The 25,191-nt window shown below is 37.4% G+C and overlaps 1 protein-coding gene and 1 long non-coding RNA gene across 3 annotated transcripts; both read left to right on the forward strand.

The window, feature by feature from the left end:
• The first annotated feature begins 1,680 nt into the window (after window positions 1–1,680).
• On the forward strand, window positions 1,681–24,928 carry Amun (protein amun). 2 transcript variants are annotated; one of them, XM_069127907.1, is made up of 5 exons: window positions 1,681–3,754; window positions 19,019–19,115; window positions 20,759–21,074; window positions 22,915–23,106; window positions 23,209–24,928. In XM_069127907.1, the coding sequence occupies exons 1-5, from the start codon at window positions 3,606–3,608 to the stop codon at window positions 23,352–23,354; spliced, it is 900 nt and encodes a 299-aa protein (XP_068984008.1). In that variant the 5' UTR covers window positions 1,681–3,605; the 3' UTR covers window positions 23,355–24,928. The 2 variants fall into 2 exon arrangements, with proteins under 2 accessions (XP_068984008.1, XP_068984007.1); XM_069127906.1 differs by having other exon boundaries at window positions 1,684–3,754; window positions 22,915–24,928.
• On the forward strand, window positions 5,219–6,838 carry LOC138186963 (uncharacterized). The gene is made up of 3 exons (XR_011175049.1): window positions 5,219–6,074; window positions 6,154–6,316; window positions 6,408–6,838. It is a non-coding gene; the product is annotated as an uncharacterized LOC138186963 (long non-coding RNA).
• Window positions 24,929–25,191: the final 263 nt, after the last annotated feature.

Genomic DNA, 25,191 nt, shown 5'->3' on the forward strand with positions numbered 1-25,191 from the left:
ATGGCCTAAAAATATTTAATTGTTTAAATTTTATAATTTTCAGATACTTTGAGTTTAGGATAGCAATTTGTGATTGCAAAGTTTCGAAAGATTCTCGGTAAGTTTCTTCGTTCTTGCTGTGCAGAAGCACCGACAATGGAAAGTTACCGAAGCGCAAGCGCTCGCTCGGCACTTTCCACCAGTACACTCAACCGACCGTAGCAGCCATACAATGCATTGGTGGTAGTGCTGCTGACATTGGTAGTGAGCCGTTTGCTATGGTACTCATGGGCATGGGCTGGCGGTGAAGCGAGATCTCACAACGAACACATCGGTATCGTCGACCAACACCAGCTTGCCGAATGATTATACGGCAGCACACTATCGCACGGCGTAGCGTGTGGTATATGACGGTATAAGGGATATGCTAGATACAATGAACGTTCGTTCACTTACGTATATACGTATATTCAACATAGCAGAGACAAACCCTTACGCGAGATACACATATATAGGAAAAGTTTTGAAGAAACGGCCATAAGTTTCCCTGTTGCTTGCAATTTTGCACGACGGTCACGGACACTAGCAACAAAGAAGTAGTGGAATGCAAAATTAACGGATTGCGAGAACAAAGGAGAGAGTAACTAAAATTGGACAAACCCGATTTTTCAAATTATTTTAATTACTAAAATATTTGACGAATTTTACAGGCGAAGCAAAATACAAGAAATGCTAGAAAATATTTTAGAATGAAATTTACAAAAAAGAAGCTGCAATTTTATAGCACGTTCTCTTAATTGAGTTTCAACTCGTCGATTCGCAGAACGAACGTCATTAAGCTCGTAAGCACGGAAGTACAGCGCGCGTGTCGTTGCGTTTACAAAATTGTGAAATCGCTCGTTTCCCAACGGCTCCGGCATCCGTCTCGTGATCTTCCTCCGCAAGCATAAAAAAACACGTTTACCCCCTCTACGTTTTGCAAGCGACCAATCGTCGAGCATTTGGGAGTGTTCAAAGCACACGGAGACTTTTTGAAAATGTTCGTATCCCACAAGGGTTGCAAGAGTCTCCTTTCCTGCATATGCCCTTTTGTGCGTGTCGAGCCACTTCTGGCGTACACGTATATCCGTAGACCGTGACGCGTTGCACACAAGCACCGTTCTGTATATGCGAGACCCCGTCTACCTACACGATTTAATCTCGCTTGGTATAGAGCGTGACGGTGTGTACGCACGTAAAGGGACACACACAACGTTATCGAGCGTTGTGTTGGAGCACACGGTGTGTGCCAGCCGTGCTACGGCACCACTGGCGCGCCTCTACCCCGGCTTTAGCATCGATTTCCAGTCGGACGACCCAGCGCGATCGAGCGAACGGTACGCGCCTTCACGAGGAGGTACATATCGAGCGCGTCCGCCGCTCGTGGGAGTCCGCGAAGAGGGGTCGCAAGAGAAATAATACAGTTTATCGTCGAAGCGACCGACGAATTTCTGCGTAAAGCATTATATATGATAAAACGCAATCCATCGCTTCTATTCCTTTGCTTTACGTATTAGGAAGGATAGGAAAGAGAGAGGGGCAGAGCGAGTGGGAGCGGATCTACGTAGAGGGGAGATAGGGTCGGGCGATTTAGTAGTAGTGTAGAGTCCCGAGAGGCAAGAGGAAAAGGGGACAGGCAGAAGGCAGCGAAGGCGCTGCCCTCAGTCGGTCGGCCGCTTCACTACAGTCAGCATACACAGAGTAGAGCAAGCGATTGACTATACGTAGTCTTTGCCTAAGCGCGCACTACACTCTGTGTGTTCCCGTTTTTCGAGTGAAGGCTTCGAGCTTCGTTCTGCCCGCTCTTTCGCTCGGTCGGTCGGTCGGTCGGTTGGTTGGTGTGGTTGTGAGTGTGTGTGCGCGCGCGCACTCACACGCGCTCATCCAAACAGAGACGGACAGAGAGGATAGAGAGAGAAAGACAGATACAGAGTGTTGAGGAGTCGTGCAGAGACAGGCGCGCGTACACAGCCATCGAACGTGGTGATTCGTACGGAGGCGGACGTGCGATAGAGCTAAAAACCGAGGCCGTTTCTTGCGAGGGAAAAAGACACGGCGTTGTCCTTCTTATCTTCTGGTCATCAACGTCACACCGTTGCCGTCGATGAGATCGTCAACGGGTTTTCGTCATCAACGCTTCAGCGTAAACTTTTTCTGCTCGACACGAAGATACACGAACAGTTACATGGGAATAGTCCGTACAACAACCAGTTCTGACAAACGGGAGGATCAAAGACGATCGTGAGTAAATAGAGCGAGAAAGAAGGGGGTGGCACGTACCCTTGCGGAACGCGCGTGTATAGTATCATCCGCGCGACGGACGATTGAAGTACGGGAGAACCGTCGTGTGTATTCCGAGAGTTCCTCCGTATATCGGTGCATACGTGCGTGTACGAGGACTACTGAGAGAGGTGGGGGCAGATAGACTCTATACTTCGCGGACATCCGGCGGGGAAACCGCATGTATTCGTACGAAGCTCTCTGAGAGAGCGAGGGAAAAAAAGAGGAAGGATCTGCTGGCGCCGAGGGAAACACACGGGTGCTCTCTCGAGTGCTCGACGAAGAGACTTCAGAGAGGAGAAAGGAGGTTCTTTGCGTTCCGATTGCTCGCGTATCTTACACGTTCTCCTTTTTGTCCAGCTTGGACCGAGCCAGATATATATCATCGCTTTTCATAGACGTGGTATAGAATATTAGAGAATTCTGTTATTTATCGTAATCCTCGTAACGTTGATCCTCGTGTGTGCGTGCCCGCACGCAACGGTTGAAATTTTCGGTACAAATAATAAGGGTGGTGGAAAAGAGGTGGAAGGACGTGACGGCGAGAGAGAGAGAGGTAGAGCGAGGGATCAAGGGGGAAAGAGAGAAGCGAGAAACACGCCGAGCAGTGCTGCTCTCTATTGGCGACGTCGAGTCGCGCTCCCCACCCGGGACAGTCGAACGAGGTCCGAAGGCGAGTTCTCGGCGTGTAACTACGGTGATTTTCCCTTACGAGAGTGTACGCACGAGACCTCGTAGCTCTGCAGCACATCACGCGTTCCGCGTAAACATCTCTCGACTTCACGATATATATCGGTGGTCTAGTATTAAACTAGAAACGTCAATCCTGGGAAATACAGTGAAGAAATATCTTTCGGAGGAAATCGAAAAACAGCTAGAAGGAGAAAGAGACAGACGGAGAGAGAGAGACACTGGTAGTGAAGTCCGCTTTACACGCGTGCTATCGTCGATAATTCTCTCTCTCGGAACGCGATCAACTCTGTGTGTGCGCCGATCGTGAACGCGTCCCACGCGTGTGTCGCGTATCACCGCCGCCGGTGAAACCAAGAGAATTCGAACGAGTCAGAGGGTAAAATAGGATTTCTCGCGTGGTCGGTCCTCTCCCGTGGCACGCGCGGAGAGGGGTGCACGAAGAAGTGAGAGAGGGAGAAGGAAAGAAAGCGAGACACCGCTCGACGAGGATAGAAAAGGAAGAAGACGGAGAAGGAGGGACAGAGAGTGTTGAGGGGAGCGACAAAGACGTGTATAGTGCACAGAGGCGTCGGTGCTGCGCCCCAACGGCCGTTCGTCGAAACTCAGTTATCACAATGGCTTCCGTGAAAGACACAGCAACTTTCTTCGCGGAGGGCACAGCGAGTCAGTTCGAACACGTCTTGAAGCTTTATCCGCAGGCCCTCAGACTCAAAGCCGATCGGAAGACGAAAAAGCCCGAGGAGTTGATCAAGTTGGACAACTGGTAAGTTCGATATAACGTCTGATATTTCGTCGACATATTACGCCCGATACACACGGGCCCTCCTTTTCAACGAGGGGCTTCCACCACGGGCACACACGGGACAATGAACCCGTGGCGCGCCAGTTGCCACCACATACCGCATGTTGTGTGTGTTACCCGTATGGCCCCCTCGTCGGACCTAGCTGCAATTTCAGATAGTATATTTACTCTCTCCTATTCCCATGATCGACGACGATCGCCAGAGCGGCGGCTTCGAAACACGGTGGTCGCTAGATCGCCTTTTAACTAGTCGTAGAAAGGATACATACTCGTGTTGTCACGTGGTGATTCTATTAACTCACTTTTTTCCTCTTTACTTCCTTTTTCTTTGACAATAATACAGTATGATATTTTGGTTAGTTTTAGTAGTAGTAATTGGATATTTAATATGGATTTTCGCCACGATAATATTGACCTAGGAATTTTCGTGGGAATTTTGTGCCACCTCATCGAGGAAGTTTCGACGTTGCCATTACGATCTCATGATCTGCTATTGTATTTGGTGTTATTTCGTGTGACAGCGTGTTTAAAAATTTTAGAAAGAATGTTACGATGCACGAAAAAATATGATACAATTTCTTCTAAATATTTTTCTGTATTTCCATGAATGTTAAATGGATTTTCGAGCAAGCGTCGCGCTGGCAACGATGCCAGTGAAAGAGGCGACTCGCCGGCGTCGCTTTCACGGCGTCACACAACTACCTTGACTCGTTCGGACACGATTAACGAACCTTTCTCCACTCTTGTTTTCGCAATTCTTTTTTTCAATGGTTGGTTCATCTAGCCTATATCCTCATTTCTTTTCCAAATCAAATGATTGACTCTTTGAAATTTCACGATACGCAACTTTGCAGTTAACCTTATAGACTGTTTTCTTTAGCACCAATGATACACTCTTGCATCTTTTGTATTCAGTACGATTTTCGCATGTTTACACTGTGTGAAATATCCTAAGATGTTCATTTAAATATTTTCAAATATTTAATTCAGGATCATAATATTAGACATTCAAACAAAAAATTTCAGAAATTCTACACTTGCAACTGTTTCGCAAAATTGTATTTAATTAGCCAAGGTTTTTTTAGCAAATTTTAGGTGGTGGCATTCTTTACAAATGTATTTTCGATAATATACATAAATTGACCTACTGCAATGTATAAAATGTGTACGTTTATTTTCTCTACGTGAATAGAATTCGCATGTTCTTTATCAATAATTTATTGCTTTTCAGATTCTTGAATATTTAAAATCTATTGTATAATATCTATTGATATTCCATAAGTTGTACAAGACAATTGATTACCCTTTTTTGGAACTACAAGCGCTATCACTAAACATTTTCAGAATTTTCTTCTATTTATTCATCCCTTGCCAAATTTTAAATTATATATAATATTCGAATCAAATGACATTGCTAAATCCGAAACCAGTGTATATTCTCCCTGCGGAAATCGTTTTCTCACATCTTTTGTCATGTCAAATAGACTTTTTGTTCCACAAACTGAAGTCTTTTGTGTATCCTGCTCTGACCTATACTTCTTTCTGTTTAAAATTCAACTTATATTTTCTTACCATGCTTTCGTATGTTATATACGTTAGTGTAATATTTTTCGCATAAAGGCAATTTTACAAAAGCTTATAAAAGGAATCACTATTTATTTATGTATTTACATAGAAAATTTTAATATGTGCCATTGCGTGATCATGATTGCGAATTCAACTAGGTTAACTCGTAAACTGGTATCATTGAGTCATTGGAGACTATAACAATTTAAGGTTAGATTACTTAATTTTTTGACTTTTTAACTTAATCTAATTCTATTATACCGATCTTTATCATGGAGAATGTAAAGTACAAAATAAGATAAAATACCCCAAATTTTAGTAATGTAACATAAATTATCATAGTTTTCCATGAATCAACATAGCTATTTGAGGTTAAAATATATGTGTGTATTTCTAGGTCCGTAATTAAAAACTAAACAGTGTCCATTGTTGACAGCCGTCAATTGGTTTCATGTCATAATGTTCTTTTTATGTTAAACAGTGTTAACTGTTTATAATATTTTTGATAATAATTAATTGGCAATTGTTTATTAATGTAGATTCTTATCATTAGATATGCTTGCTGGATAAAGTGTAAATTTTAAATGAAAGAATAGTCCTCCACTATCAAATATAACAGAGCTCTGTAAATTGTGAAGTAAGGTTACGTCAATATTGTCCAACTTTGTTTTATTTTATTCATTCACGGTTTAATTTCACGCACAGAGATCTAAAGGTTTGTTACACGTGACAAACGTACTTTAATTCGTTATTACGTTCAACGAAACTCGTGTAATTTGATAAAATATTTCTAGGTTAGAGTTGCGGGATTCCATAGAAAATCAATGCAAGACTATTTTTCTTTTTTCAGAAATACTGCTTGATATAGGAAATTTATATTTGTCGAGAATCTGGATACGAATTTATTCGTCTACTAATGGATAAATTACTTATCGCGTATGGAAATATGTAAGTTCTGTAATTACCAAGTAAACAGTAAAGTTAACGTCTATTAACTTTTACTATATCGAAAAGAATTTCGATGAACATTGTGTTTAAAGTTAACAAGAGCAGTAATTTATGGTCACGTGATATGATGCAGAAAAATACGTAGTAAACACGTTATCGAAGGACATAAATAATGTAACATGTAATATTTTGTCAAGTTACAAATGTAAATAGTTAATTGTCAAAAGATAGGATATGTAATAAATATTTCCAAAATTGAAGAAAGAGGTTTATCGTAATGCTTCATAACTACTTCAATTTCTTCATATTCCGTAAAATTCTGGGATCTGAATGGAAAAAGCAAATCCTTGGAATTCGTTTTATAATCACATTGTTGGCAAGCAAAATTTAATAATGGGAAAAGACCAGAAAAAGTAGAAAATGAAACGTTATGTTAACACAATGTTTGCTCTTAATGAGATAATACACACATATATATTTCTCTATTAACACATTGCTGGTTAATGGTGGTCATCCGTGACTATTATTAGAGAATGATTTTTGAAATTGGTCGAAACATTTGCATTAAATAAACAGTTATTAAAAAGTTGAAATTGTTCGAATGCTTTTTGACTTATTTAATATTTCACATTGTTAGTATTCAAATTATTGACAATTTTACGAACGTAACTGTTTATTTAGTTTGAATATCTCAATTAACGTTTAGTATGGGTTATTCAACATTTAACTCAGAAACATTTGTCATATATGGTACACGATATAACTTATAATTATTATAACGAAGATTAATTACTTGAAAATTGTGAACCTTATTATTAAGTACTAATATTTCTACTAATTAAATACCAATTACGTATTGTGCTGAAAAATGATATCATTACGTCGCTATTGATGAGACACAAACTTCACGTAGCATTCAACGTGTACATATATCAAAGTTGAATGATTTTCATAAAATTAAAAATTGTATCATTTTTCATTCAAGAGATTCGCCCGTATACCGAATATTTTACCTCCGAAGAAAATTACCGACTCGGCTTACAAAGCGTCAGCAGCAGCCCCTTAAGAATCAATCCTCTCTCGTTACACAAATTACCAAAGACAAGGCGTTGGATAAAGCTCGTTTATCAAGACCGACGCGCGGAATTTGGAGCGTGGAGACGATAAAAACGAGGATTTATCAAGGGGAATCCGATTTGTCTGGTTCTACTGCGAAATTATAGAACGCAGCTCGATGTAAACTCGACTGAAATTCGGAGCGAAATGCTTGGAACCGGGACAGTTGCCGTTGACGAGGCGTCCGCGAGCGACAACGAGGTTTCCACGGCGCGTGCTTCAATTCCACTGGCGTCACGTCTGGCTTAATTAATTAAAGGCAGGTTCGAGACTCGTTAAATTCCACGTTACGACTTTTTAGTCTTTCCTACGACGACCGGGAATCGGGCAATAATAATGGAATCTTTACCATCCACGATCGTCCCGCGTTCCGCCGTTTAATTATTCATTCTCTGTTCGATAGTGCCCTCTCTTTCCACCCTTCCCCACCAATTTCCCTTTGTTTTTGTTAATTCCGCATAGATCAAACTAGCGTCAATCTTTCTTCGTTTCTCTGCACGTCCCCTTTGACCAATCGTTCGCTCTTTTTCCTCTTCATTTTTTCTTCTCTTTTTTAACAATCTATACACACCTTGGAAAACTTATCCGTGCCAGTTAAACGAGCGATTACGATAAATTGAATTGTTGGCTTCGGGGAAACGCGTCTTCTTTGTGCCTGAAAGGGGATGAAAAGTCCAGGAACGGTATTTCTCGGTACTTCGCTATTTATCATAGCTAAATAAATCTGTGATTTTCTCTTTATAATGTTTTCATAAAGAAATATTTTTAATAGGGCGAAAGAAATTTAAGGGGACGTTAACCCTCTATAAGCAAATTGGATCGTTGATGATCCAAGAAATTTTATCCTTGGATCTTTTGTTCCGGGTTTTCACATTTATTTACTGTAGCACAGACATTTATAAGCATCTCAGAATTTTATCAGACTTCTGGAGAGTCTGGAGTAATAGGAAAATTAGGTTTGCACCCAGTTTGTCTATGAAGTATAGAAAATTATGTTTGTCTGCGAAGAGTATATATGAACAAAGAGGTCTTCAGTATCTCTAAACATGTTATAGATTTTAGTCACTTCTTTTTATTTAGCAAAAACCTATAGAAATCTTTCAAAACAACCACGGTATAATTAATAAGCGTTGAGAATTTCTCGTGACAAAATTTCCTATAAAAATAATTTCATCTAGAAGAAACGTCCCACTTGGGGATTACGATTCTTAAATTTACAAGTCGAGTTCTGTGCCTTTATTCCACGCTAAGGAAACGAATGATTACGATAAATTTAATTGTTGACTTCAGAGAAATACATCTGATCGTATCTAGAAGAGCTGAAACAAGGAATCCATTGAGCATACATATTCCAACGGAAGTCATTGGATGGATACAGTGGTAGACGAATTTACTGAATCATTTATTGTTACTATTATTTAATACATGTAAGAGAATAATTTTCTATGTGGTTTTTCTTATTGATAGTTAACTGGAAATTTGCAACTTCGCGATCGATGTGGAAGCGAAGAGGCTTTGCTTGCAGTCCTCTTCTAGCTGAAAGGCGGAGGGGAATGGTACCGTTGTTTTCATTGCTGGCAAAGCTTGTTTACGTCAAGGCTACTTTTCTACGGCGTCCACCGATGCCTTGTCATCGTTACGCGATGTATCTGACTTCCTCGAATCATGTTCAGTGAGCGAAACATGGTAAACGAATTGTGCGTCAGTGGGAATTGCTCTGGGAGATGAGATATTTTGGAAGAAGTGCAACTTATAGTGGCTCGTTAATTGGCTTATTAATTGGCTTACTTCAGGATTACTTATAGTGGTTCACGAAAGTATGTGAACACTCGCTATAGTGAACTTGAATACTTAACATAGAGACTCGTTCGATATTCTTGAAATACTAAATTTGGAAGAATTTGGAGTATTCCGAATTATTATTACGTAGTTGATATACGTAGTTGATATATTATATCTAAAACTTGCTGTATATCTAGCGATCGAATTTTCAAGTTTCTTAAATACTTCTTCTTTACTGAATTACTTAACATATTTGTAGACACATGGCCAAAATTTGGAGTACTTTTACTCATTCAATAGTTCTAACTAGTCTAATATGTTAAAGTCCTAGTTAATGTGAAGTCATAGTTTCAATTTAGTATTTCATTATTCTAAATTACTTGATATATTTAAAATGTAGATCGTCGTTAATAATCGAATACTCCTAAGTTCTAACTTTCTTTAAATATCTCACTGTTGTAAATATCCTACAATACGCTTAGTGTACTCGAAATTAGAGCCTTAATAATCAAATACATATTTTCAATATGCAATCTCCAGTACTTTTTGTATCAAATTGCTTCATCTTTATTCAAATTCGCTTCACATTGTTTATTATACTTTTAGACTCAATAATGCCGCATGTAAACCTAACACCGGGTCCACAAGTTTTTCAAACGTTCCCTCCTATGTGTCCTAGCGATTATTTCTCTTTTCATCGTTTGTTTTTCTAACGCTGTAAGGAACAGTTGCGTAACACCACGTGTGCTTCATGGCAAAGAGCCCCAACGATGCAGGTCACAGACGGTTGTATTTTCAAAGTCGGCTTTCTCTTCATTGATACTCTTTTCTTTTGTATCAGCCGAGAGTCGCATAGAAGTACACCGCCAAGTAGCTTCTTAAGAAGATAAACTTACAAGGATTGCGGACACGGCTCGCCCGTGTCACTCGCGAACTGAATACCAACTCGAGGTGCTTGAATTTTCCTAGCTCTTTTACATTCGGTTAAAGATTACCGAGAACAGTTGTTAAAGTTATTCTATGCGCCGCTGGATGATCAGGTGGATGAAGTGAAAGTTTAGGGAAATACGTTTTCCTTGAGCTATACGACAGTATTACAGGTGTTACGACAGTAATAGTTTGGTTTAGATTATTTTTAGGTAATACGACAATATTACAAGTATTACTATAATAATAATCTGATTTACGTTAGTCTATGTCTTTCGCTATTACAGGTGACTATTCTCGTTAAACGTCAAAATTATCGTATACTAAAAAAGATAACTACATGTATCGTTCTAATTTATACCTACTATCGTTGAGTCATAGGTGATTGCAACTGTTCGAATTGAGTTATTATTGAATTAGATCCTAACCTAATTAGGTTTAACCCTTTCGGCACTAAAGGTGACTATTGTCATAAAACGTGAGTCTCATCGTACATTAAAGGTAACTATATATCTTTTTCATTTACAGATAGCATCGTTGCTTTGTAAGTGACTATTACACTTTGAATAAGGTTATGTTATATTTAATCCTTTCTACTTGCTATTAAAGGTGACTATGTATAGTTAGAGAATAGCGAGCTCGTGGTAAACTAAAGATAACTACAACTATTCAACGAGTGTTCACTATATATTAAAGATGACTATAATCGACTAACATTGAACGCTCGTTATAACCACGTATGAATATAGTTACACGAAGTTGAACTCTTTCCATAGTAAAATATAACAGAATGATTATGAACGAAGACACTTATACGACATCTTGAAAGATAAGTTAACAACTCTGGTTGAGCACAGTATAGTATGCTATTTTCTGATTTGCTTTCTTTTGTTCAATTTGCATTGTTACGCAATATGTTTACACAAACATAAAATATAGTCTCATGACTCAGTTGTCTCGTGGATGTAGCGAAAGGATTAAAGTATTTCATTTCAATAAAGTATTTCAGTATTTTTGTATCTTATATTTTACGTGGTAAAAATTATTAATGGCCTTCGTCGTATAAAATAAAGAATACAGGGTGAAGTAAAATGTAAATCGAACTGCGATAGTCATCTATAAATCAAAGAGTTAAAGGGAGATACTCTAGCTTTGAATCCCATAGGATCACCGACAAATGATGTGAGTGCCAAAACGAAGATCTTATGTGTAAACAAATGCCATGTGCTTGTTCATTTTGGCACTCCGATTAGCTCTATTTTGAAATTGTTCTGAAAGCTAAAACAACTTACTCTAGCACTTACAGTGTTTACTGCTATATACCTATAAAATTTTATGGACGTAGTTGTTCCACTTATGCTTATGTATTTAATTAGATAATCCAATGCGAACAGATGATTATTATCGATATACGGCTGTGTACAATATATGTCTTGCGCTGGATATGCGATAGAAGAAAGAATCTTTGGAGTGAATTTTGTAGAATAAAAATAAGCCTCTTTGTCTCTTCAGTGGCCCTGGGAAAAATTGTTTTATGTCAAATGATTAATTCTTTTGTCCCGTTTAATTTACAGAATAAGTCATAGAAGAAGAAGTTAATTTTAAAACCAGTTCAGTCAATTTAAAACGTTAACCAAATTACTAACTTCCTGTGTTATTTCATAAAAAAGAAATTTATCGAACAATTAATTTACCTTAAAAACCTATGACAATTTAGAAGAAAAGTAACCTTTAGTTTTTTACTTAACTCATCTAGTGTCGAAGTTACTAAAGGAAGAGACTTGGGGAAATATCTCGCTAATCGGGATAGAAAAAATTCTATTCACGGAGATTAAATTACGCATTGTTGTTACAAAAGCAGGTAAAATAATCACCATAAGTATATCGACTCTTGCACCTCTGGTAATTAGAATTCTTTCTTGAAGAAGGGACAGGTGAAAAGCAACGTTCGCGAGGTTGAGAGACCGCAACTTTTTGCTACGGTCAAATTACGCTTTTCCGGTTTGCAGTTTGAAGAAACCCGAGGGCAACAGGATACTCAGGTGAAGAAGCAGGGAGAACCTTTCACGACGTGGCGAGGGAAACACGCGTAGAATGATCATTGCGATCTATTCGCCTACATTTTCCTATATCATCGGGTTTTCCGTTAGGTGATACACAAGTTCGCTTCGTAGAAATATTTTCGCTGATTCACTCGTTCGTCAAAGCGATGAAAACATTGGGGTCAAACGGTTAGCGATCGAACGTCGAGCTGTAGTCGATGTGGTCATCGCTGCTCGATTCCTTTTGTGCTTGTAATTCTAATAAATATCTGTTTCGTTGTCTTCACGGAGTTTCTATGGTTCCGTCGATTTCGTCAATCGTAAACTATGGGAATGGGCGAGTTTCGACAGTTTGGTCACCGATTTTTGTTGTGAAGTTACGGTTACAGTGGTTCTCAACCTTATTTTCTCGTAAGATTCCTTACTTTGTCGTGGTTTTTATTTCATCGTGTTTACGGAAATAATTTTAATCTTGTTGGAATTTTAGCTGGCAGAAAATTTATATATAAAACTCTGACAATGATAGGCGTGTCTGTTATTCATTCGGAAGAACAATTGCAAGATAATCTTTGTAAAATTAAGATGCTGCAGGTGCTCAGACCAGTTCTCGTGACATTTCTCGTTTTATCATGGTTTTTGGAAATATTATTTTATTGAAATCTTAGTTGGCAGATTCAAATATACGTTTATGATATAATTCTAATTGCGAATATTTTTAATTGAGTCAATTGTATCTATGTATCTACTTGGAAGGATGATCATTTTTCTTCCTATTTGGTGGCTTTCTACAGCACCGCTGAAGGTTTCGCGTTACTCTTCTAGCGATAGTTGGGATAATAAGCGAATGATAAACGGTAATACAAGGATATACAAAAGAAATTAGGTGATTTTCAGTAACGTTGCATTTGAGTTCAGTGCTTAATGGGCTAATGATAGAAGAATTCCAAAGAAGGAGCAAAAACAGAAGAGTAAAGATACACCCGATCGCGTTAAAGTTGCTTTTGAAGATCTCGTTGCGATTCATGAGTCTCCTGTCCGATTCATAGGTTTCTTTGCACGGATATTGGTTGGAATATCTAGCGAATGACTAAGATATCTTCGCATCTTAAATGTCTTACCTCTTCAGCCATACAGTTACTAGAGTCTTTGAGAAATTCAATTTGCCAAAAATACTCAGTTACAAAAATCCAGTGGATTCCAAAATGCGAAGTATCAAAGATATTTAGAATTCACTTCTTCCACTACTAGATACTTTGCACAAACACCTTGAGCAATCAAAACAAACATCCGGAGCACAAGAAACGGCCACGATTTTAGAAGTATCATAAATACTTGAACCTCTTGAAACTTTGCAAATTTATATAAACCTTCATCTTTGGAAATTGTCATTCAAAAAATATATCAACTAACTCTTTGCAATTCTCATTTACAAATTACAATATCAGGAACACGAAAGACCATCTAAAGTACCTATTTAAAAATTCACTTGATCCAGTAACAGATACTTTGCACTTGAGCCATCCGCATAAATGAGAGGCAACAAAAATCTCCGCAGTTCTAAAAGTATTATAGGTAATATCATAATATCGTAATTTTATGTAAAATTGTATTGGGAACTATTTGGCGCTAATAATATATTAATGGACACGTTTACAGCGATGAGAAACGGTCGTGAAAACGATTGGTGCCGGGACTATTGGGCAACAAGGTGTTTCAAAACGCGGTGAAAATGGCCCGCCGTGAAAGAGGAACAGTCCCGTGGATACGCGTGCTTTCCAGGCTTGTTCCACGTTGGAATTCGCGAAATATTCCCGCGGATTACGGGTAGGTGTGCGCGCGAGGGGGGGCGGAAATAAAAGAGGCGAAGGATCGTCGTAAAAGCGAGCTGGAAAAATAAGGCTTGTAGAGTTCTCGCGAGGCACAATCCTCCTCCTCGGCGTTTTAAAGCACGGCGATTGTGTCAAGGTTGTTTTAGCGTTGCGTGGCGTTCTGTGGCGTGGCGCGCGAGAGCCTCTCAAAATGGTTGCGCGGCCGACGTCCTGAAAAGGTTTCGAGCTATGTCTCAAAAGAACCGTCTACACCAAAGAAATGCTCCGTTACGACACTTTACTCGATTGTTTTCTTTCTTCGACTTTCTAGACCTGGACGATCGACAATGAATAACCATGCGAATAATCGCAATCACTTACATGGTAATTGCAATTTCTTGCTACTTTGATATTTAGATCGTTTGATCTTTTTTATTGGCTTTTTTTGTTTATGGTTTCTTATTGATAGATCGAAGATTTTTTGTGCATTTATGGGAAATTTAAAGATTCACGTATGTGCAGAGTACATATCTGTAACTTGGTGCAAGTAGTGGCAATGTCAGTATTTTTAAGTTGAGATATTAGCTCTTAAAGGTACCTCAAAAAATTCGTGTTCAAATAGTTTGTGACACGGTACTTTCTGCTGTTTCAAGTTTTTTTTCTGGTAGAAAAAAGCAGAGTCGAAGCTTATACTATTTGTGTTTTTTATGTCGACTTTGAACCTTTTGCAGAAAGTTTATTGGCGTTGGCATATACAAATATAACTAGCCATTTCTAGATAGAATTTGAAATTGTCTGTGTATATAATTGTTTAGGAACTCAATACCGGATTTGATTCAATTTTGCAAAAAAGAAACAGATGTGGTATTAATTATACTTACCATTTTGAAACTGAAGTTTTGCCATTTTCTTTCTGCTGCTTGTCCGTGGTCTTCTCTATTTTATTAAAAATTATTTAATCATTATTTCGTAATAATTTTTATGATGGAATTTTACTCCGAAGATAAAAAACTCGTGGAACTTCAAGCATTTTAATACATCTTGAAAAATGAATAAATTCTAAATAGAATATTTTAACGAAGTAAGGTAGAGTTCTCATCATAATTTTTACTTTGTGAGACAAATCTTTGCCTTATTTAGATCCCAGTTTTTAATTACGCTCATAAGAGTACTACATGTTTATCAGTTTCACTGTAGAAACAGATCCAAGTTTTTCGACATCTAATAAAATATTGCGAAACATATAATATAAATACATGATATCTATGACTTTTTATGGAAATAATCGAAATATTATAATTGAAAGTATATGCTGTATGAATATGTTTAAGAAAATTAGACTGTATCTATAGGAACCCATGTAATATACAGTAATAGTTCGTAGTAACTCATATACGTTACGAGTTTGTGAGGTTTTGGAATGTACTTGGTTTATCAGCAAATTGGATGAAGCCAATTGACAATTAAACGAATACTCGGCGTGCGTTCCTTTTAACGAAGTATTTTCATCCATGTAAAGACATGTGAAATTTCACTTTGAAATCTCGCGGAGGAACGCCCACGTTTGGTATTAATTCAACGATCGACGAGAATCAAGCGAATGGAACTCACTTTTGGGGCTTCTTTTTTCTTATACTCTTCCGCTGTCGAAGCCAGTGGAAAAGAACCAATCCAATATCTCGTTACTTTTTTCTAAGAAAATCATAGAAACTGTCTATCTTTATCAACTAGTCGATAATAAATATTTATTTATTCAAGAGAAGCAACCCAATACATAATATAATAAAAATAATAGGAAATTCGATCCAGGGAAAAAGGAAGCGGATAAAATAAATTTAATTTAAAAGATTTAATAAATACCAACCAACAATAAGAATAAATAATATGGCATAATCATATATACATATCAAGGTTTATCCAATTCTTAACAGATTTCTGTTATTCCTTTTATAGTCTTTAATATCACTCAAATGCTTTTTGTTTGTAAATTTGATTTAAAGCGACCTAAAAAATAATAACCAACGTTAATAATAAATCATATTACATAATTATACATTTAATTATGTATACATTAAGGTTTATCCAATTCTTAACAGATTTCAGTTTATTCTTTCTTTTTTATTATGTTTCTGCTCTGAAATACCATTCAAATGCCTTTCGTATGATTTTCAACATTTATTTCAATAAAAACTAAAATTTATCTGCCTTTTACAAGTTCTGGTTGCCGTGGATTTTGGTGAATTATCGTCAGGATATCGTGCAAGGTTTATTTTGCCCGCGAAAGAACTCATTGTATTCTTATCTCCGCTTTATTGCGAAAAGAAGGCAACAAAAATACCAAAAAAAAAAAAAAAAAAAAAGGGAAGAAAAAGAAAAAAGAGCCGTAGAGCAACGACAGTTGAACTCTCGTTTGAGAAATTACTTTTGGCTGCGAGACAAACTAACCGCTCTACGGTTTCCTCGGTGGTCTTTCTCCTTCTTCCACGATAATACTGTTCATTATCGTCCAAGTTTCACCGCAAACCAAAAATCCTAATCTTCAAACCGTTCCATCGCTCTTATACAGCGCGTAATTGGAAACATTCTGGGATCCTTTCTGCAACGTTCTATGAAAATAACAGCGGTATTTTAAATTTTACTTTCGAAAAAAGCAAGAATGTTACCTCGATGGAGAATTATTAGTTTTCTTTCTTTTCATTCAGGATTCTAGCTGACAGAGGGGAAAAGAAATTAAAGTTGTGTTATTAAAAACTTGAGAAGAGATGCGTTTCTCTTATCGATCGATAAAAACACGCGCAGAGTTTAAAAAAAGGATTCGATTCTGAAAGTGTTGGCAATTGGAATACTAAAGTGTTTGATTTTATTCGAAAATTCCGAGCAATGACTTCCGAAACATCATTCACTTCTTCAATTCTTAATGTTCAATTATTAAAAATTTTAATTCGACGATAATAACTCGAATTCCCTATATTCTTATTAGTCATTGGAAAGCAACCTCAGCAACGCAAATAAGCTAATTATCAAGAATACTACTCGTGCACAACTATACGGTTACGTACTATGAATCACATACTGTGATTTACATATCGCAAATTTATACTCGCGAATAAGTAAACAACTACGTGCGAGTAAACAAATGAGAAAATCGAGCTAAGTACATCGAACGTGATTGGGAATCAATCGAACGTATCCGTTCTACTATCGGCCACTGCAATCAACGTAATACGTTAATTACCACCTCCACGATGCTTCACGTGCTCTCTTTCAGACAGTGAACCGCCTAGCAGCCGTAATTCAAGGAAACACGCGTTCAAGTGTCACATTATATGAATGAAATACAAACTATCCGTAACTAAGTTTAGCCGTTCAGCCAAACAGCTGATCTCAGCCGACCTCCGAAAGTACCTACAATAAAACCACGCGAGAGAGTGCTCTCCGTATCTGTCTCTGTCTCTCCCGTTGCATAGCCGTGTTCACGGATACAGCCTCCGAAGAACAGAGAACTTGTCTCTCGGTGTCGATGACCCGAATAATGGGGACGAAGAAAGAGTTCGCTGGGAAAAAGAGGAAACGTTACCTGAACCGGGACGTTCGCCGCTAAATGAAACCAGATTCTTCAGAAAACGGCATAAAATAATATGAACAGAAAAAGTACTGCTCGGTATATTAGAATACGAATGGTGATAGGCAATGGCTGAGTCAAATACTGAGACTTTAGCATTAAACATTTGGATTACTCTGTATGTATAACGAGGATAGCTGGAATGAACGTAATTGGTTTTCAAATGTTTGTTACGGTATCTGTCGAATTTATAATTTATTATGAAATATGCATGGAATATAGTGGGTAGCGTTTAAATGGGAAAATTCCTTATATTAAATTAAATTTAGTTTAATTTAATTCGTAACCGTTACTCGAAATAAAAATTTTGTAATTTCGCTTTTATCGAAATTAGGAATGTAAGAAAATATATAGATGACAGAAATAGGCGTAGAGGAAATTAGGAAATTTCCCTAAATTTTGTCGCATTGTATACGCGTTGAATCGGGGGAACACGCGTTTTCTAGTGAAAATTATTTAACTTAAAAGCGATTTCTTGTTACGATGTTGGTATTTAAATGCATTCAAATTTATGTAATTAAACTAACATGTGTTTGTCTGTGTGGTCAGCGAAAATTACGTAAGTATTAAATTAAGAAACGCAAAGAGTGAAGATGGAGGTCGAAGGTGGATGTGATCAGTTGTAAACATTTGGATTCGAAACGTTTGAAGTATAGAAGTGCTTAAATTCTAATTCGAATTTTCTGCCTGAACATTGAATAATATATTTATTTTACATATACGCTGATACAGACACTAATATAAGTTAGCAGTACGAATATAGAAAGGGAGAAAAAAGTTTTGAATAATATAATGATGTCTCGATAATTTGTAAAACAAATGAGTCAAAACTACTATGATCTGTACTTGAGACTCGTAAAAAGAATCACCTAACTTTCATAGTGAGGAATCTTTCTCCTCAAATTAAAAAATGATTTATTTAATATTTCAGAAATATATAAAGTTCACTAAAGGACATTATTAAGAAATGGAAATCAAAATTATTAAAGTCTGTAAAATTCCATAGTGATTCTGAAAAAAAAGGAAACAAAAATTATCAGTTGAATTAAAGAGGGATTAAATGGATTAAAAGAGAATGATGGGTTGAAATAAAATTGGAAGGTTTTAGAGAATAGGGAAAATATAGAAATAAAGTAGAAAGATGTTTGATGGAATATCGGAAAATCCGACGTGGAGAACGTGTCCTCGATTTGGCTCGTATTCCATCGCCGATGTCTGCCAGACCACGTGAGCGTCAGTAGGTGGAAAACCGCTTCTTGCGGCTGCATTTTTAATCAGTATTCCACGATTTCTATGTTCCATGATACTGCTGGTTACGTAATCGTTCCCCTGTAACCGTGATCTTGCATACTCTGACGTTCCATTCACGACTGTCTTCGCTTACTGACCATCCGGTGACGTTTTCTGTTTGCAGGTATCAGAATGAGCTTCCAAAGAAGATCAAGTCACGCGGTAAGGACGCGCATCTCAATCACGAAGAGCTCGTGCAAACAATGAAATGGAAGCAAATAGTGAGTCGATATTTTTGTTGGATATTATCCTCTGTTATATTTTGGTTTTCTAACTCTCTATAACTCAATTCTTTTCATCAAAGTTAATAACAGAACTCAGTCTTTCGTTAATCACTTAGTTCGATTTCTTTAAGGAAAGAAGCGGTAGTGTGGTGCTATAGAGAAAAATTCGTAATATTCAGGAAAATTTGTATTCTTTGTTTATTTAACTTATCTTCTCTTATAGAATCATTGCCTAGAAACACACTGTATAAAGCATTAAATAGTCGAATTATTCAAGAACTTTCTACTGCTTTACAGTAGTTTAACATTGGATGTTAACCCTCTTGTTATACCAGCGGGTATATAGCTTTAAAAAATGTATAGAATTTAAAATTTGAAATTTTTTTTAATTATAGCTCTAACAGTCTAAGCAAGCCTAAAGTTAATTGCTCGCGATGAAATATTTAAAGTTACAAGATATTCAATCTGCGATAAAACGGATTAGATTTGAATGTAATTGATTTTGTCTGACAATGGACTAAAAGATTCATCATTCAGGTCACGTGGAGTTATACAGGGTTGAATGTAATTACAAGAAGAGGAATTAGCTCTTCTAAATGATTAAATTAAAATTGACACTCTGAAATAGTCAAACCTCAATGTAAATATGCTTTTCCAACTATAAATAAGTTGTTCGATTACGCAACTTGTTAAAGATAGCGGTGTACATCAAGTTTATGATTCTTCGCTAAAATGCGAATTAGACTCGTGGGTAGCTTGTAGACCCAATCGAAGTTTTACAAGTTTCAAAGTTCATTTGAACAGTATATATGTCGCGCACAGCACGAAGATTCCAAACGGGTTTTAATCGCGGCACACGTTTCACTTTGATTATAAATTTTAGTATCCCGACGAAAATAATTTACTGAAGATACTAAAAGGAAAAGCAGATTGATAATACAAAAACATATATACGAAGGATTAAACTTCTTCTTTCGATGTCTCTTCGAAATTTAATCCAACTGTGAACAGCTCAATTCCGATAACAAGATTCAACTTGTACTTCCATACTGTCATTTTAACTTTCTTTCAGGAAATATATTTTTCGTACATACATATGAACTTGTTAATTCTTAATCAAAAAATTTTTAATCGGAAACTTCTACAGCCGTGGAATTAAAAATGAATAAAGACAGATAAATCTTCATTAGATCGATTTTAATCCTTGTAAATGTACGTACGAATGTAATCTATCTTTAATAGAAACGAAGCGATATGTAGAACAATAGAAGATTTTCAAATGTCGACACTATCACGCGCAAAAGATTAACAATTCGACTTAAGACATTTTCTGTAATTAGCAAGTTAAAAGCTGCTAATTAAAATTCGAGAACTAATTTTATAATTTATCGAACACAACTTGGAAATTTCGACATGTGGTGGTACGTGTACTTACTAGCTTGAAAAAGTATTTCTAAAACTCGTGTATCATCATCATATGCGATAGTAGTATACGTCATAATTTATTTCATACGCGCTGAAAGAGTCGACGAAACAGGAAACGAATACGAGAAGTAACGTACACGTGGCTTTCGAGTCATTAGTCTAGCAAATCGTGATGTTTCCTTTAAACGTTGGATCTTTTTTTTTATTATTTGCAGCGTGGGAAGTTCTATCCTCAATTGTCCTATTTAGTAAAAGTGAACACACCTCGTGCTGTGATGGCGGAAACGAAGAAGGCGTTCAAAAAGCTTCCAAACCTTGAACAGGCGATTACTGCCCTCTCGAATTTGAAAGGAGTAGGCACCACGATGGCGTCAGCCCTATTGGCAGCAGCATCACCAGAGAATGCACCCTTTATGGCGGACGAATGTCTGATGGCAATACCGGAAATCGAGGGCATCGATTATACTACTAAGGAGTACCTCAACTTTGTTCAGCACATTCAAAATACCGTCGAGAGGCTGAACAAACAAAGTGAGTGCCTCTGTTAATATACGTTTAACTCACTTATCGTCGATTAATTATTGAACGCAGTGTCCTTAGTTAAATTTAAAAAAGGGAAAAAGAGAAGAGCGATACATGGAGCAAATATCGAATCGTTTAACAAGTTTTCTCACGATCTTTCCTATCGGAATTAACAGAAATATCAATGTAATCGAAACGTCCAATTCATAATTCTTCACACGAACTTTATGCATTCACAATATCTCGAGATTTTCTCGAGATTTAAATGATTTTTGATAAAAGCTTGCTTTTTCATGCATCTCTGATTTTGATTTTTTTGAAAGAAGATTTATAATCTTAGTCGTCGATAGTTCTAGCGTCAGGACAATTTAGAAACAAGTTTCACAAATATTTGTAAAACTATTTTATCACTTCAGTATGTACCTATATGTACATATTGATTATTCATTTCCAAACACATTTCTTTTTCTTCTAAGAACTTCGTGTTTGTCATGATGAAATTACTATATTGGAAGAAAAATAAACAATTTTTTATCCAGCCCTTCTACTATTAAAATGTATATATTGGTTTATGGGTGTAGTTGAGATTAGTTAAACTATTTGATTTCAATTAAATCGAGATGATTAGCAACAGGATTCTGTTGCGGATTAAAAGTACTCTTTAGAATTGCTAATTTTCTGTTCATTATCACGTCGACTGGCAGTTGCTTTAATCTGAAATACATAATTCGAAGTTACTTTATCTATAATTTGTACGAACAAAAATGAATAATTTTTTTGTATGAACAGAAACTTGTACTAATCACATGGAACTTCGTTTATCTGAACTCCTTATTGAACCGATTAAGTCCATTTATCTTAACACGAATTCCTATTATTTAGACAATAAAGCATAAGTAACAAGGAATCGATGAAGTATTATATGAATTGTTTGACCCCCAATGGATTCAGATAGATATACTTCTCCACTCGAAACGACTTGAATTCGCATAATTCGATTAATCTGAATTTACTTGATCCCCTATCACTATTATATCAGGATCTCGCTATCACTCTTGTTTCCCAATTAAATCAAATTGCATAACATCACTGTATCGATTAAATATATAACTCGAAACGAAACATTAAGATAGTATTTCGACGATCAGACTGCGGATATTTATGAAAATTTATATTTTTATGAACAGAATCTAAGAAACAGAACCCAAATCGGTATTGATTTCACCTTTTGTATATTATAACAAGTACAGCAGTATCTCGTTTGTTTGAACGAAACATTCGTTAATATCCGATTAAATAAACTCCTGCCGATTCAATCCGTTTATCTGAATGTCAACTCTTAGTATATGAGCGAAAAATCATAGGTGGTGAAGAAAATAAATAGATACTAATTACATAAACTATCTGTCTTCCAACAAGTTTGTATAAACGGATTTCTATTGTACTTTATTTTGGATATTTTATGTTTTCGTATATTATCGTGGCTACAAAAAGTATTAGTATAGTAATTTATCTTTAATAGGTTTGTAGACTGCTTAATTAGGCTTAAACATACTAAATTTTATTTAATAACACCTTCAATAATATACCCTATAATGTAACTTATTAAGCATTATTACCTTCATACAACTACAGAGATTCGATCCTAGGAAAATGGAATGCAGAATTTGATAAAAAAAAATACTTCATTGGAAAATATGATCATGCGCCAGTACTTTTCCTAGTCACTGCATGTACGTTTCTTCATTGAAAATTCCCATAAATACATAAAGGTCCGCAGTCTCGACGATCCTTATCGCCTAACGATTAAATATTTAACAGACGTTTGGTTCTTTTTTTTTCATTGCAGCGTCGAACGGCAAAACCTGGAGTCCCCACAGGGTGGAACTCGCCCTGTGGACCCACTACGTGGCGTCCGAGTTGAAGCCAGAGCTGCTGGACGGCATTCCAGGCTCCACAGAGAACGGGAACTCTCATCCGCCCAGCAACGGCGAGGCGACAGAACCGTCGGACGACAGCAATCAGGAAGTGGCAGTGAACGGTAAGGAACTAGGCAGTATTGATCCGGCGGCCATCGACGAGAACAGCATGACCACGTCCTTCACCGAAGACTCGATGGATAAACCCGCTACGCCGATTACAGCGGCCGTTGCCAGCGAAGACACGAACGATTCACTCGCCACAAACGACAACGACGACAGCAACAACACGCCTCGACCGACAGACAGCGAGGACACCGAAGACTCGCAGGACGTACAGGAGCCGCCCACCAAGAAGAGTAAGAAGTGACCCACCGCCAGCCAGGGAGCCACGAATACGAGCAACAACGTCAGCACCCTCGTGTCGGCCGCCAATCTAACGCTGATCGCAGCGAGGCGCTTCTAAAAACCGTCAGGGTCACCGATCAGGGTCGCGGATAGTAGACCTGTAGCCTACCATCGCACCATCACGATCGTTTTGATGATTCTCCTTCGCTCCTGCTCTCTCTCTCTCTCTCTCTCTCTCTCATTCCTCTTTATCCATTTTCTTCCTCTTTATCTCTCCAACTATGTACCTTGCCCATTTCTTTTTTTATTTTTCTTTGCCTTCTTTCCGTTCCTTTCTCCTCGCCGTGAATTATTTATCCTAGATTCATTAAATTCGTAAGGTTCCCCTTTTTATCTCCTCGTTCCTTCTCTTCACTACATCCAGTATCTTTGGTCTTGTTTCGCCTTCTTTTTGCTATTATTTGTAGAAATATATCACGAGACCTCGTTGTAAAATAGTGTTACTGCATATATGATGAAAGTGGAAGTTGTGTATAAGCATCTTGCTGGTCTTTAGATATCCATCGCGCTAGATCGGAGGCAGAAAGAAGAGGTAAAAAGCTCGATATTTCGAAGATTTCCTTCTTCATTCTCATCGTTTTTCTTTATATTTTAGTGACTTCCTCTCTGTTCTTCTTCGCGTCCGTTTTATCATATCGACCGATTCTGAACAGGTTCTTTGGGATGATCGTACGATTAGCGTTATTCGCGACATTTCACGTAACTTTTATACCATGTGATAATAGTGATAGCTACTTTCTTTCGACTCTACGCGAAGGAAACCTCGAGATGACAGAGCTTTCTTCCTCCTTCTGCTGCGCGTCGTAGTTTTTAGGGACTCTGAATATTTCTCTTTTTTCTTTCTTTTTTCATGGAGATCGAAACGAAGTAATTCCACGCGGTTACTGCCTTTTGAACAAACACACGCTCCCCCTCCCCCCGTTTCCGCTTGTTGTGCGATAGCAAAACGACGTAGCGTTTAATTCAAGAGCCAAGACATCATTCCTTTTTACCATGATTTGTACCGGCGTTTTTGAAGGCCACCGAATTACAAAGGGCGATACGAAACGGCGTTGACGCATGTTTTTATCTTCTCCTTTGTTCTTTTTGTCAAAAAAAATGAGAAAATGTAAAAAAAAAGGGAAAAATCGAAAAAATACCGTGAATGAGGTGTGCATAGCGAATGGGAAAAGCGAAGGGAAAGAGAGAGTGGGAGAGAAAGGATGAGCGAGAACGTATAAAACCGGGTGTGAGAGATATCGAGTAACTGATTCCGTGACCAGCAAAAAAGAAAGAAACAAAATAATAATAATAATAATGATAAATGAGAAAACGGCGGTACTACACACACCGATCACAATGATAATATTACTATTAATAATAATAATTATTATTATAATTATAATACCGAATCATTACCATAATTTATATATCTAAACAAGAAAAAAAACTGCATGTCAGAGTGATGCATGGAGCAAACCAAATACCTTGTAAGTAAAAAGATACTTTAGAAACAAATAAAAGTAACGCTTTTTTGAGTCCACCAAGAAAAAGAAATACGAGAACGAGTGGGCGGTCGGACCTGCACACACATACACATAACCACACACTGATTCGCGCGCGCAAAACCGTACACGAATACCTGTATAGAATGCGGCCATGATAGCAAGTTTGAAGACTAATAGAATGAAGGGACAAAGACACCACACGTATACCACATCAAGGTTTTCATGTACAGGGATTTAACTAGTATTTTTGCATTATTAAGGATTATTAATTGTCCGAGGGAAGACGGAGCCGCGACGACGAATACGAGCCGA

Source organism: Bombus flavifrons, chromosome 14 (assembly GCF_040668555.2).
Source record: "Bombus flavifrons isolate JBK064 chromosome 14, iyBomFlav1_principal, whole genome shotgun sequence".
Lineage (NCBI taxonomy): Eukaryota > Metazoa > Arthropoda > Insecta > Hymenoptera > Apidae > Bombus > Bombus flavifrons.